We start from the raw sequence: 14,452 nt of genomic DNA, 5'->3' as shown, positions 1-14,452 counted from the left end.
CAACAAAATGTCACTTACCTACTACATCTACCACTCAAACAGAATGTCACCTATCTACTACACCTACCGCTCAGACAAAATGTCACCTACCTACTACACCTACCGCTCAGACAAAATGTCACCTACCTACTACACCTACCGCTCAGACAAAATGTCACCTATCTAATACACCTACCGCTCAGCCAAAATGTCACCTACCTACTACACCTACCTCTCAAACCAAATGTCACCTTCCTACTACACCTACCGCTCAGACAAAATGTCACCTACCTACTACACCTACCTCTCAAACAAAATGTCACCTATCTACTACACCTACCGTTCAAACAAAATGTCACCTACCTACAACACCTACCTCTCAAATAAAATGTGACCTACCTACTATACCTACCGCTCCAACAAAATGTCACCTACCTACTACACCTACCGCTCCAACAAAATATCACCTTTCTACTACACCTACCACTCCAACAAAATGTCACCTATCTACCTATCTACCTATCTACTACACCTACCTACCTATCTACTACACCTACCGCTCCAACAAAATGTCACCTATCTACTACACCTACCGCTCAAACAAAATGTAACCTACCTACTACACCTACCTCTCAAACAAAATGTTACCTACCTACTACATCTACTGCTCAAACAAAATGTCACCTAACTACTACACCTACCTACCTATCTACTACACCTACCGCTTCAAGAAAATGTCACCTATCTACTACACCTACCGCTCCAACAAAATGTCACCTATCTACTACACCTACCGCTCCAACAAAATGTCACCTATCTACTACACCTACCGCTCCAACAAAATGTCACCTACCTACTACACCTACCACTCAAACAAAATGTCACCTATCTATTACACCTACCCCTCCAACAAAATGTCACCTATCTATTACACCTACCGCTCAAACAATATGTCACCTCTCTACTACACCTACCGCCCCAACAAAATGTCACCTACCTACTACACCTACCTACCTACCTACTACACCTACCGCTCAAAGAAAATGTCACCTACCTACTATACCTACCGCCCCAACAAAATGTCACCTATCTACTACACCAACCGCTCAAACAAAATATCACCTACCTACTACACCTACCGCTACAACAAAATGTCACCTATCTATCTACCTATCTACTACACCTACCTAACTATCTACTACACCTACCGCTCCAACAAAATGTCACCCATCTACTATACCTACCGCTCAAACAAAATGTCACCTACCTACTACACCTACCTCTCAAACAAAATGTTACCTACCTACTACACCTACCGCTCCAACAAAATGTCACCTACCTACTAAACCTACCGCTCCAACAAAATGTCACCTACCTACTACACCTACCTCTCAAACAAAATGTCACCTATCTACTACACCTACCGCTCCAACAAAATGTCACCTATCTACCTATCTACCTATCTATTACACCTACCTACCTATCTACTACACCTACCGCTCCAACAAAATGTCACCTATCTACTACACCTACCGCTCCAACAAAATGTCACCTACCTACTACACCTACCGCTCCAACAAAATGTCACCTACCTACTACACCTACCGCTCCAACAAAATGTCACCTATCTACTACACCTACCGCTCCAACAAAATGTCACCTATCTACCTATCTACTACACCTACCTACCTATCTACTACACCTACCGCTCCAACAAAATGTCACCTCCCTACTACAACTACCGCTCCAACAAAATGTAACCTACCAACTACACCTACCGCTCCAACAAAATGTCACCTATCTACCTATCTACTACACCTACCACTCAAACAAAATGTCACCTACGTACTACACCTACCGCTTTAACAAAATGTGACCTATCTACTACACCTACCGCTCCAACAAAATGTCACCTATCTACCTATCTACTACACCTACCTACCTATCTACTACACCTACCGCTCCAACAAAATGTCACCTACTTACTACAACTACCGCTCCAACAAAATGTAACCTACCTACTACACCTACCGCTCCAACAAAATGTCACCTATCTACCTATCTACTACACCTACCACTCAAACAAAATGTCACCTACCTACTAAACCTACCGCTCCAACAAAATGTCACCTATCTACCTATCTACTACACCTACCTACCTATCTACTACACCTACCGCTCCAACAAAATGTCACCCATCTACTACACCTACCGCTCAAACAAAATGTCACCTACCTACTACACCTACCTCTGAAATAAAATGTTACCTACCTACTACACCTTCCGCTCCAACAAAATGTCACCTATCTACTACACATACCGCTCCAACAAAATGTCACCTATCTACCTATCTACTACACCTACCTACCTATCTACTACACCTTCCGCTCCAACAAAATGTCACCTATCTACTACACCTACCACTCAAACAAAATGTCACCTACCTACTACACCTACCTCTCAAATAAAATGTTACCTACCTACTATACCTACCGCTCCAACAAAATGTCACCTACCTACTACACCTACCGCTCCAACAAAATGTCACCTATCTACTACACTTACCGCTCCAACAAAATGTCACCTATCTACCTATCTATTACACCTACCTACCTATCTACTACACCTAACGCTCCAACAAAATGTCACCTATCTACTACACCTACCGCTCCAACAAAATGTCACCTACCTACTACACCTACCGCTCCAACAAAATGTCACCTATCTACTACACCTACCGCTCCAACAAAATGTCACCTATCTACCTATCTACTACACCTACCTACCTATCTACTACACCTACCGCTCCAACAAAATGTCACCTACCTACTACAACTACCGCTCCAACAAAATGTAACCTACCTACTACACTTACCGCTCCAACAAAATGTCACCTATCTACCTATCTACTACTCCTACCACTCAAACAAAATGTCACCTACGTACTACACCTACCGCTTCAACAAAATGTGACCTATCTACTACACCTACCGCTTCAACAAAATTTCACTTACCTACTACATCTACCGCTCAAACAGAATGTCACCTATCTACTACACCTACCGCTCAGACAAAATGTCACCTACCTACTACACCTACCGCTCAGACAAAATGTCACCTATCTACTACACCTACCGCTCAGACAAAATGTCACCTACCTACTACACCTACGTACCTATCTACTACACCTACCGCTCCAACAAAATGTCACCTACCTACTACACCTACAGCTCCAACAAAATGTCACCTATCTACCTATCTACTACACCTACCATTCAAACAAAATGTCACCTACCGACTACACCTACCGCTTCAACAAAATGTGACCTATCTACTACACCTACCGCTTCAACAAAATGTCACCTATCTACTACACCTACCGCTCCATCAAAATACACCTACCTACTACACCTACCGCTCCAACAAAATGTCACCTATCTACCTACGACACACATTCTCAAGGCAGGCTCAACCTTTAATTGCAGTTAAAAATACATCACACCTTAAATCAACCCAACCCATACCCACAAGTCTACATCACTTGACGTTGTCTCACTGTTTTCACATTCTTATGTTTTTCTCTTAATCACATATCATACCAGTTAAATGTAAACACATATATAATACTTTTTTGTATTACACGTTTTCTGAAGAAAAAAAATTATATACATGCAAATGAGGCGATATTTTATTAAATATATGCGTATTTGCATACGACGCAATTCATTTTTCTGGACGCTGAATGAAGTCAGCTTAAATAAATAAAATAAAATATTAATTTTGTTAAAGACACTACAGGACTTGTGAAACAGATATATACTGTTTTCCTACTTCTATCTTTAAAACACTTAATACATTTACATAAAATGTTATCTAGAATAAAAAATGTGCAACAAATCAACATTTCCCTCTTGGCAAGTCTATTTCAAAGAATTTACTTAGTTACAGTTCACATCAGTCCATTGAAATAAATTCATTAGGCCCTAATCTATGGATTTAACATGACTGGGAATATAGATATACATCTGTTAGACACAGTGCAAAGTATTCAGACCCCTTGACTTTTCCCACATTTTGTTAGGTTACAGCCTTATTCTAAAATGGATTAAATAAAAAATAAAATCTTCATCAATCTACACGCAATACCCCATAATATTTGCTAATTTATTAAAAATAAAAAACAGAAATACCTTATTTACATAAGTATTCAGACCTTTTACTATGAGACTCGAAATTGAGCTCAGGTGCATCCTGTTTCCATTGATCATCCTTGAGATGTTTCTACAACTTGATTGGAGTCCACCTGTGGTAAATTCAATTGATTGGACATGATTTGGAAAGGCACACACCTGTCTATATAAGGTCCCACAGTTGACAGTGCATGTCAGAGCAAAAACCAAGCCAAGAGGACGAAGAACTTGTCCGTAGAGCTCCAAGACAGGATGGTGTATAGGCACAGATCTGGGGAAGGGTACCAAAACATTTCTGCAGCATTGAAGGTCCCCAAGAACACAGTGACCTCCATCATTCTTAAATGGAAGAAGTTTGGAACCACCAAGACTCTTCCTAGAGCTGGCCACCTGGTCAAACTGAGCAATCTGGGGAGAAGGGCTTTGGTCAAGGAGGTGACCAAGAACCCGATGGTCACTCAGACAGGGCTCCAGAGTTTTTCTGTTGAGATGGGAGAACCTTCCAGAAGGACAACTATCTCGGCAGCACTCCACCAATCAGGCCTGGTAGAGTGGCCACTCCTCAGTAAAAGGCACATGACAGCCTGCTTGGAGTTTGCCAAAAGGCACCTAAAGGACTCTGACAATGAGAAACAAGATTCTCTGGTCTGATGAAACCAAGATTGAACTCTTTGGCCTGAATGCCAAGTGTCACGTCTGGAGGAAACCTGGCACCATCCCTACGGTGAAGCATGGTGGTGGCAGCATCATGCTGTGGGGATGTTTTTCAGCAGCAGGGACTGGGAGACTAGTCAGGATCGAGGGAAAGATGAATGGAGCAAAGTACAGACAGATCCTTGATGAAAACCTGCTCCAGAGCACTCAGGACCTCAGACTGGGGCGAAGGTTCACCTTCCAACAGGACAACAACCCTAAGCACACAGCCAAGACAATGCAGGAGTGGCTTTGGGACACTCCTGCAATCTGTGGCCTTGCCAGAGCCTGGACTTTAACCCGATCAAGCATCTCTGGAGAGACCTGAAATTAGCTGTGCAGCGATGCTCCCCATCCAACCTGACAGAGCTTGAGAGGATCTGCAGAGAAGAATGGGAGAAACTCCCCAAATACAGGTGTGCCAAGCTTGTAGTGTCCATATCCAAGAATAAAAAAATAAAACTGTTTTTGCCTTGTCGTTATGGGGTATTGTGTGTAGATTGATGAGGGGAAAAACCGATTTAATCTATTTTAGAATAAGGCTGTAATGTAACAAACTGTGGAAAAAGTCAAGGGGTCTGAATACCTTGCGAATGCACTGTACCGTAAAAAACAAAAGGTAGAGGCATGGATCAGAAAACCAGTCAGTATCTGGTGTGACCACCATTTGCCTCATGCAACACGACACATCTCCTTCACATAGAGTTGATCAGGCTGTTGATTGTGGCCTGTGGAATGTTGTCCCACTCCTCTTCAATGGCTGTGAGAAGTTGCTGGATATTGGCGGAAACTAGAACAAGCTGTCGTACAGGTCGATCCAGAGCATCCCAAACATGCTCAATGGGTGACATGTCAGGTGAGTATGCAGGCCATGGAAGAACTGGGACATTTTCAGCTTCCAGGAATTGTGTACAGATCCTTGCGACACGGGGCTGTGCATCATCATGCTGAAACATGAGGTGATGGTAGTGGATGAATGGCACGACAATGGGCCTCAGAATCTCGTCACGGTATCTCTGTGCATTCAAATTGCCATTGATAAAATGCAACTGTGTTCATTGTCCGTAGCTTAGACCTGCCTATACCATAACCCCACCGCCACCATGGGGCACTCTGTTCACAACGTTGACATCAGCAAACCGCTCACCCACACTTCATCATACACGCTGTCTGCCATCTGCTGGGTACAGTTGAAACTTGGATTAATCCGTGAAGAGCAAACTTCTCCAGTGGCCATCAAAGGTGACCATTTGCCCACTGAAGTTGGGTACAATGCCGAACTTCAGTCAGGTCAAGACCTTTGTGAGGACGACGAGCACACAGATGAGCTTCCCTGAGACTGTTTCTGACAGTTTGTACAGAAGGTCTTTGGTTGTGCAAACCCACCGTTTCATCAGCTGTCCGGGTGGCTGGTCTCAGATTATCCCGCAGGTGAAGAAGCCGAATGCGTGCTCGTCGACTAGTCTCCCAGTCCTGTGCTGGCGTGGTTACACGTGGTCTGCAGTTGTGAGGCCTGTTGGACGTACTGACAAATTCTCTAAAAGGACATTGGAAGAGGCTTGAATTGAACATTCAATGATCTGGCAACAGTTCTAGTGGACATTCCTCTTGTCAGAATGCCAATTGCACGCTCCATTACAACTTGAGACATCTGTGGAATTATGTTGTGTGACAAAACTGCACATTTTAGAGTGGCATTTTATTGTCCCCCAGCACAAGGTGCACCTGTGTAATGATCGTGCGGTTTAATCAGCTTCTTAATATGCCACACCTGTCAGGTGGATGGATTATCTTGGCTAAGGAGAAATTAACAGGGATGTAAACAAATTTGTGCACGATATTTGAGAGAAATAAGGTTTTTGTGCGTATGGAACATTTCTGGGATCTTTTATTTCAGCTCATGAAACATGGGACCAACACTTTACACGTTGCATTTATATTTTTTGTTCAGTGTATCTAAGGATAAAACTACATTTGGTGAATGAACGTGCTTCTGAAGCTGTGGAAAATTAGTTGGCGTGTGGAGAGAGTCTGGCTTTCGGGAAATGGCCGTTAAAGACAAGTACACTGAATTAAGACTTCCAAAATCTTATTCAGACCCGATCGCAATTTCTTCAATGTAAATTACTAAATGTAGTCGAGTTTGTAACATTCTCTATGAAATGGGCTTTTAAATGATGTGTAACTTAATGTGGTGAGCTATGAAATGGTCGATGTTTGTCCATTATGAAGTGGTTAAAATGATCGTGATAAACTAAACAAAATATACATTTTTGTCAAGTTTGACATTTGTATGTCAAATTTTTGGGAAAATACTCATATTAAATGGACCAAAATACCAACAAATCGAAACATTTATGCAAAAATGTCATTTCAGCCTGTTGTGCCTGGCCTTAAGGCAGCCCACAGGAAATCTGGAACGTCAGTTAAAAATGTTGATTGTTTAGTTGAAAGCTGTAGATTGAGGAGGGGATCGGTAGAACCACAGGACCCAGTTAGCATGATACATTCTGAACCTACATGTTGACGTCAGAATGTTTTGTCGTGTTGTTGTTGTTGACTGACAGCATGTTGTGTTGCAGGAGCATGCGTTTGAGAGCAGTCAGAAGTACAAGGAGGGGAAGTTCATCATCGAGCTGGCTCACATGATCAAGGACAACGGCTGGGAGTGACTTCACTTCCTGTCTCCGGCCCTTTAATGACCTCTGACCTATCAGAGCTCTGGATCTATCGGACTTCACAGAGCGACAACCAATCACCATCAACCACCCACCGTGCCGCCCCCTCCTAACACACACACACACACACACACACACACACACACACACACACACACACACACACACACACACACACACACACCACACACACACACACACACACAGTCCCTGCTGGTTGTGAAACTGAACATGATGCTGTTGAACTGGAGAGAGGACTAGCCTATTGGGTTGGACCTTCAGTGAAAACCATGTGATCCCACCCAGCCAATGACAGACAGCTGGACTTGAATTGGCTCCTCCTTCCTCAACCAGGTTCCCGCCCACCTCACTGGCGTTGGCACTTAGTTACACGGCTGCCATGGCGATGTGAGAGAGATGCTAACGTTCTACTACCCTCTTCCTCCTCTGACCCGGGGAACAGGAGGAAGAGGAAGCGGAGGTGATGAGGGAGGGACGGGAACAGGGTGGCACAGTGCGGAAGTTTGGTCATTTTGTACCCAGCTTGCTTCTTGTGTTTTAATCTTTGATTTATTTGTGAATATTTTGTATTTTTCAATATTTTTTTTTTTTCAGTGGTTGATCTTTAATGATGACTTCACTATGGGGGACGTCCCGGTAACCGCTAACCACAAAAAAGTGCCCGGTAAAGTCCCGGTAACACTCTAAAACGTACCCCGAGCAGAGCAGCAGGGATAGATGATATTGTATGTAGATAGATGCGTTTCATCCAACAGCATTGTGGCTGGCTCCATATAGAAACCAGTACTATTAAATAAAGTTTACCAGAGGAGATAGAGGGATGACTAGGATGTTTCCCAAATGGCACTCTCTGCCTTGGTGCACTACCCTATGGGCCCTGGTCTAAAGTAGAGCACTATGTAGGGAATAGGGTGCGATTTGGGACGCACACTAGAACAGGCTTCACCAACCACAGAACCGGAAGTAAACGAACCATCACGAGATTGTATTAGATGCTGAATGATATTGAGGGTTGCTGGCTAGATTATCTCCCTACAGTTATTAGAGCAATTAAATATCGCTGCTTTACTTGTTCCTACGCTTCGCCAATCCTGCTTTACTCGTTCCTACGCTTTGCCAATCCTGCTTTACTTGTTCCTACGCTTCGCCAATCGGTGATCCGGCCTAAATCAAGGGTTTATAGTCTCACCCTATCCGATTCACTTTAAATCACTTTGAACACCCTTGGCATGAACAATGTTCCTTTTTCCACAAAAAACAAAATAAACATGTTCATTGCAATTCTTTGCTGCTATGAGAGAAATACAAGCTTTCATCTTTTCTCTTCTCTTCGTTCTGGAGATCTTCTTCTTCTTCTTTTTTTTTTGCACTTTATGCCTGGCACTGTCCGAGACAGTCTGAACGGTTGCTACGGTAGCTTCTCTCTCTTGTGTTCTCGTCCTCGTCGTTAGTTTGCCTCTAAGCTGAATGAATCGTGTGCCTCTCTTAAAAAAAAAAAAAAAATGAATATTTTATCTCCTGTGTTGTGCTGTGCATAACTCTAAACTTATGAGCCACCAACAACAAAAAAAAGCTCAAACCCACATCGATAGATAACAAATAGATAGATACTTTATGGGTTGAAAACTGAGCGTTCAATGGCTGTTGTGCCTCAAGAGTAGTAGATTATATATATATATATATATATATATATATATATATATATATATATATATATATATATGATTATATATAGGCTATATGTATCGGTGAGGGGATGAATGTGGTGGGGATAATAATCCATATTGGTGTTGTAGCAGGTGGGGTGAGCTGTGATCGCTCACATCGCCGACCAGGTCACTCACTATTAACCCGTAAGATAAAGACAATGCAAACCTGATACCGTTGAATAGTTACAGATCTCCTACTTGAATATATAAAACCTGTACAGGCCTGTTACAGTACAGACCTGTTACAGTACAGACCTGTTACCGTCTGTATATAGAGTAACAGTACAGACCTGTTACAGTACAGACCTGCTACAGTACAGACCTGCTACAGTACAGACCTGCTTCAGTACAGACCTGTTACAGTCTGTATATAGAGTAACAGTACAGAGCTGTTACAGTACAGACCTGTTACAGTACAGACCTGTTACAGTCTGTATATAGAGTAACAGTACAGACCTGTTACAGTACAGACCTGTTACAGTACAGACCTGTTACAGTCTGTATATAGAGTAACAGTACAGACCTGTTACAGTCTGTATATAGAGTAACAGTACAGACCTGTTACAGTACAGACCTGTTACAGTCTGTATATAGAGTAACAGTACAGACCAGTTACAGTACAGACCTGTTACAGTACAGACCTGTTACAGTCTGTATATAGAGTAACAGTACAGACCTGTAACAGTACAGACCTGCTACAGTACAGACCTGTTACAGTACAGACCTGCTACAGTACAGACCTGTTACAGTACAGACCTGTTACAGTCTGTATATAGAGGTACAGTACAGACCTGCTACAGTACAGACCTGTTACAGTACAGACCTGTTACAGTACAGACCTGTTACAGTACAGACCTGCTACAGTACAGACCTGTTACAGTACATACCTGTTACAGTCTGTATATAGAGTAACAGTACAGACCTGTTACAGTACAGACCTGTTACAGTACAGACCTGTAAAAGTCTGTATATAGAGTAACAGTACAGACCTGTTACAGTCTGTATATAGAGTAACATATGGAAGGTTTCTACATGTTTCTATTGACTACTTCCTTGATTTAACTGTACCTCTGGCTTTACGTGTGTGCAGGAGTGTGTGTGTGTGTGTGTGTGTGTGTAGGAGTGTATGTGTGTAGGTATGTGTGTGTGTAGGAGTGTGTGTGTTTTACTTTTTCTCCCTATTTTGCATTTTACATTTAAAGTGATTATATATTTCCCTTGTTTTCTTTTTGCATCTGTTTGTTTATTTCTCCCAGCGATCTGGGGGCTTGACGGCCAGTTGGGGTTTATTTCTCCCAGCGATCTGGGGGCTTGACGGCTAGTTGGGGTTTATTTCTCCCAGCGATCTGAGGGCTTGACGGCTAGTTGGGGTTTATTTCTCCCAGCGATCTGAGGGCTTGACGGCCAGTTGGGGTTTATCTCTCCCAGCGATCTGGGGGCTTGATGGCTAGTTGGGGTTTATTTCTCCCAGCGATCTGGGGGCTTGACGGCCAGTTGGGGTTTATTTCTCCCAGCGATCTGGGGGCTTGACGGCTAGTTAGGGTTTATTTCTCCCAGCGATCTGGGGGCTTGACGACTAGTTGGGGTTTATTTCTCCCAGCAATCTGGGGTTTATTTCTCCCAGCGATCTGGGGGCTTGACGGCTAGTTGGGGTTTATTTCTCCCAGCGATCTGGGGGCTTGACGGCTAGTTGGGGTTTATTTCTCCCAGCGATCTGAGGGCTTGACGGCTAGTTGGGGTTTATTTCTCCCAGCGATCTGAGGGCTTGACGGCCAGTTGGGGTTTATCTCTCCCAGCGATCTGGGGGCTTGATGGCTAGTTGGGGTTTATTTCTCCCAGCGATCTGGGGGCTTGACGGCCAGTTGGGGTTTATTTCTCCCAGCGATCTGGGGGCTTGACGGCTAGTTAGGGTTTATTTCTCCCAGCGATCTGGGGGCTTGACGACTAGTTGGGGTTTATTTCTCCCAGCAATCTGGGGTTTATTTCTCCCAGCGATCTGGGGGCTTGACGGCTAGTTGGGGTTTATTTCTCCCAGCGATCTGGGGGCTTGACGGCCAGTTGGGGTTTATTTCTCCCAGCGATCTGGGGGCTTGACGGCTAGTTAGGGTTTATTTCTCCCAGCGATCTGGGGGCTTGACGACTAGTTGGGGTTTATTTCTCCCAGCAATCTGGGGTTTATTTCTCCCAGCGATCTGGGGGCTTGACGGCTAGTTGGGGTTTATTTCTCCCAGCGATCTGGGGGCTTGACGGCTAGTTGGGGTTTATTTCTCCCAGCGATCTGGGGGCTTGATGGCCAACTAAAGAGTTTCTTTAGAAACGTTATTATTTTACTCTGTGTGTGTTTAGGTCCCGCTGGGGTGAAAGGGTCCATCAAGGCCCTGGTTTGGCCTCTAGGGCCCTAACGTCTGACCTCCGCTGACCTCTGTAGACTGTAGAAGGATAGTGGGAGCTGGATTCTCCCACCAACTTACAGAACAGAAGAGCGTTGACCTAGGCTTTCTTTCTTTCTTTCCAACAATCAATCTCCCCTGTATACACCTCTCTCCTCTCTCCTCTCTCTCTCTCTCTCTCTCTCTCTCTCTCTCTCTCTCTCTCTCTCTCTCTCTCTCTCTCTCTCTCGTTAATCCAACTAGCACACAAAGGAAAGCAGTCACCAGTGTCACTTTCAGTTTATACCAAATATAACATTGTTACCAGATTTCTAGAGAACTGGTGTCACAGCTAAAGCTATAAAAGCCAATCAGACTGGTGTCATGGATGTTGTTTGTTAGAGCTTTAGACTCCTGGAGATTCAGACTGCTCGTACAAAACCAAAACCCATTCCAGGACCAGTCACGTGTGACTTCTACGTAGTTCTCTAGAAGGTTCTCAATCATTCTGTAGAACATTCTACAGTTGTTCTGTATTCTGGAACTTCTTTCCAAAAATAAATAAAATGTCAAAGCCAGTCATTTGCTGCGAAAGATGATTGTTGATTTACCCAGATATTATTTTGTTGTTTTGGTGACACTGGCTCCGACTTCTGTAGGAGATATTATCACAGGCTGTGTCCCAAATCGCATTCCCTACCTATTGCTCTACTTATAAAGTATTATAGGGAATAGGGTCCCATTTGGGACGCTGAAACAGAGAGATGATGATGAGATAGGTATTGGAGATGTTATTATCCCTGAGAAGAGATGATTAGACTATATGATAGGTATACAAAGGAAAAGATTGTAATGTTTGAAAAAATGTGTTAAAATTGTTCAAATGAAATAGGTCTAAAGCTTGCTGTATTTATAATGGCTGTATTAAGTCGTGCCTGGTTCTCTTTTTCTTTCTTCAAAGCAAACACATTATATATATATATATATATGCTTTCTTTTTACTTGACTACATTTCTTTGCATTCTGTCTGTATGTTTCACTGTATTGTAAATTATCAGATATCACAATAAACTTTAAATGGCATTCAACTGTGGATTGTGTGTCTTCCATATCTCCTTCAACAGCTACATGAGAACAGTGAGTAGGTCACACTGTAACAGAAAACTACTGTAATTTCCCCCCTTAGGCGACTGAGGGGGACATTTTTTGTTTATTCCATGTGTAACTGTGTTTGTGTTGCACTGCTTTGCTTTATCTTGGGCAGGTCGCAGTTGTAAATGAGAACTTGTTCTCAACTGGCCTACCTGGTTAAATAAAGGTGAAAAAATAAAAAATAATAATATTTGGCATGGGTCCCCAGATCCACAAAAAGTTCAACAGCTGCACCATCGAGAGCATCCTGACCGGTTGCATCACCGCCTGGTATGGCAACTGCTCGGCCTCTGACCGTAAGGCGCTACAGAGAGAAGTGTGTACGGCCCAGTACATCACTGGGACCAAGCTTCCTGCCATCCAGGACCTCTATACCAGGCGGTGTCAGTGGAAGGCCCTAAAATTGTCGGACTCCAGTCACCCAAGTCATAGGCTGTTTTCTTTTTTATTATAATTCTTTTTACTTTATTTAGTAAATGTTTTCTTAACCAACAATGCAGTTTTAAGAAAGAGTTAAGGGCTTGTAAGTCAGCATTTCACTGTACACCTGTTGTATTCGGCGCATGTGACAAATAAAATGTGATTGATTTTGAGTAGACCACACTAACTGGTCTACTTTCTTCTTTAAGGTTGCTGACCCTATCATCGCCAAGCCTATCGCTGACCTTTTTAACCTGTCTCTCCTCTCTGGGGAGGTTCCCATTGCTTGGAAGGCAGCCACGGTTCGTCCTTTATTTAAAGGGGGAGATCAAGCTGATCCTAGTATTGTTGTCTCTGAGGGGTCTTTGGGCTGGTTTGCTAACTTCCTCTCTCAAAGAGTGCAGTGTATAAAGTCAGAAAATCTGCTGTCTCAGCCACTGCCTGTCACCAAGGGAGTACCCCAAGGCTCAATCCTAGGCCCCACGCTCTTCTCAATTTACATCAACAACATAGCTCACGCAGTAGGAAGCTCTCTCATCCATTTATATGCAAATGATAGTCTTAAACTCAGCTGGCCCCTCCCCGAATTTTGTGTTAAAAGCTCTACAACAAAGCTTTCTTAGTGTCCAACAAGCTTTCTCTGCCCTTAACCTTGTTCTGAACACCTCCAAAACAAAGGTCATGTGGTTTGGTAGTAACCTCATGCAAGTACTTGGGAGTATGGTCCTTCTCTCAGCACATATCAAAGCTGCAGGCTAAAGTTAAATCTAGACTTGGTTTCCTCTATCATAATCGCTCCTCTTTCACCCCAGCTGCCAAACTAACCCTGATTCAGATGACCATCCTACCCATGCTAGATTACAGAGACATAATTTATAGATCGGCAGGGAAGGGTGCTCTCGAGTGGCTAGATGTTCTTTACTATTCGGCCATCAGATTTGCCACCAATACTCCTTATAGGACACATCACTGCACTCTATACTCCTCTGTAAACTGGTCATCTCTGTATACCCGTCTCAAGACCCACTGGTTGATGCTTATTTATAAAACACTCTTAGGCCTCACTCCTCCCTATCTGAGATACCTACTGCAGCCCTCATCCTCCACATACAACACCTGTTCTGCCAGTCACATTCTGTTAAATGTCCCCAAAACACACACATCCCTGGGTCGCTTGTCTTTTCAGTTTTCTGCAGCTAGCGACTGGAACGAGCTGCAACAAACACTAAAACTGGACAGTT

General features: G+C 43.4%; 1 protein-coding gene across 2 annotated transcripts in view; it reads left to right on the top strand.

Moving 5' to 3' along the window:
* The window catches only part of ypel1 (yippee-like 1), a 65,366-nt gene extending 52,639 nt beyond the window's left edge, over positions 1-12,727 (top strand). For both annotated transcript variants that reach the window (XM_082961586.1, XM_082961585.1), the window contains one exon: positions 7,445-12,727. In XM_082961586.1, coding sequence (XP_082817712.1) covers positions 7,445-7,534 — 90 coding nt within the window. In that variant the 3' untranslated portion in view covers positions 7,535-12,727. The remainder of the gene's footprint in view (positions 1-7,444) is intronic.
* The last annotated feature ends 1,725 nt before the right edge of the window (positions 12,728-14,452 follow it).

The sequence above is a fragment of the Salmo salar genome, chromosome 15, assembly GCF_965601325.2.
Source record: "Salmo salar chromosome 15, fSalSal1, whole genome shotgun sequence".
In the NCBI taxonomy this organism is placed as follows: Eukaryota; Metazoa; Chordata; class Actinopteri; order Salmoniformes; family Salmonidae; genus Salmo; species Salmo salar.
Note: the sequence above shows the minus strand (reverse complement) of the source record. Positions and strands in the feature narration are given on the sequence as shown.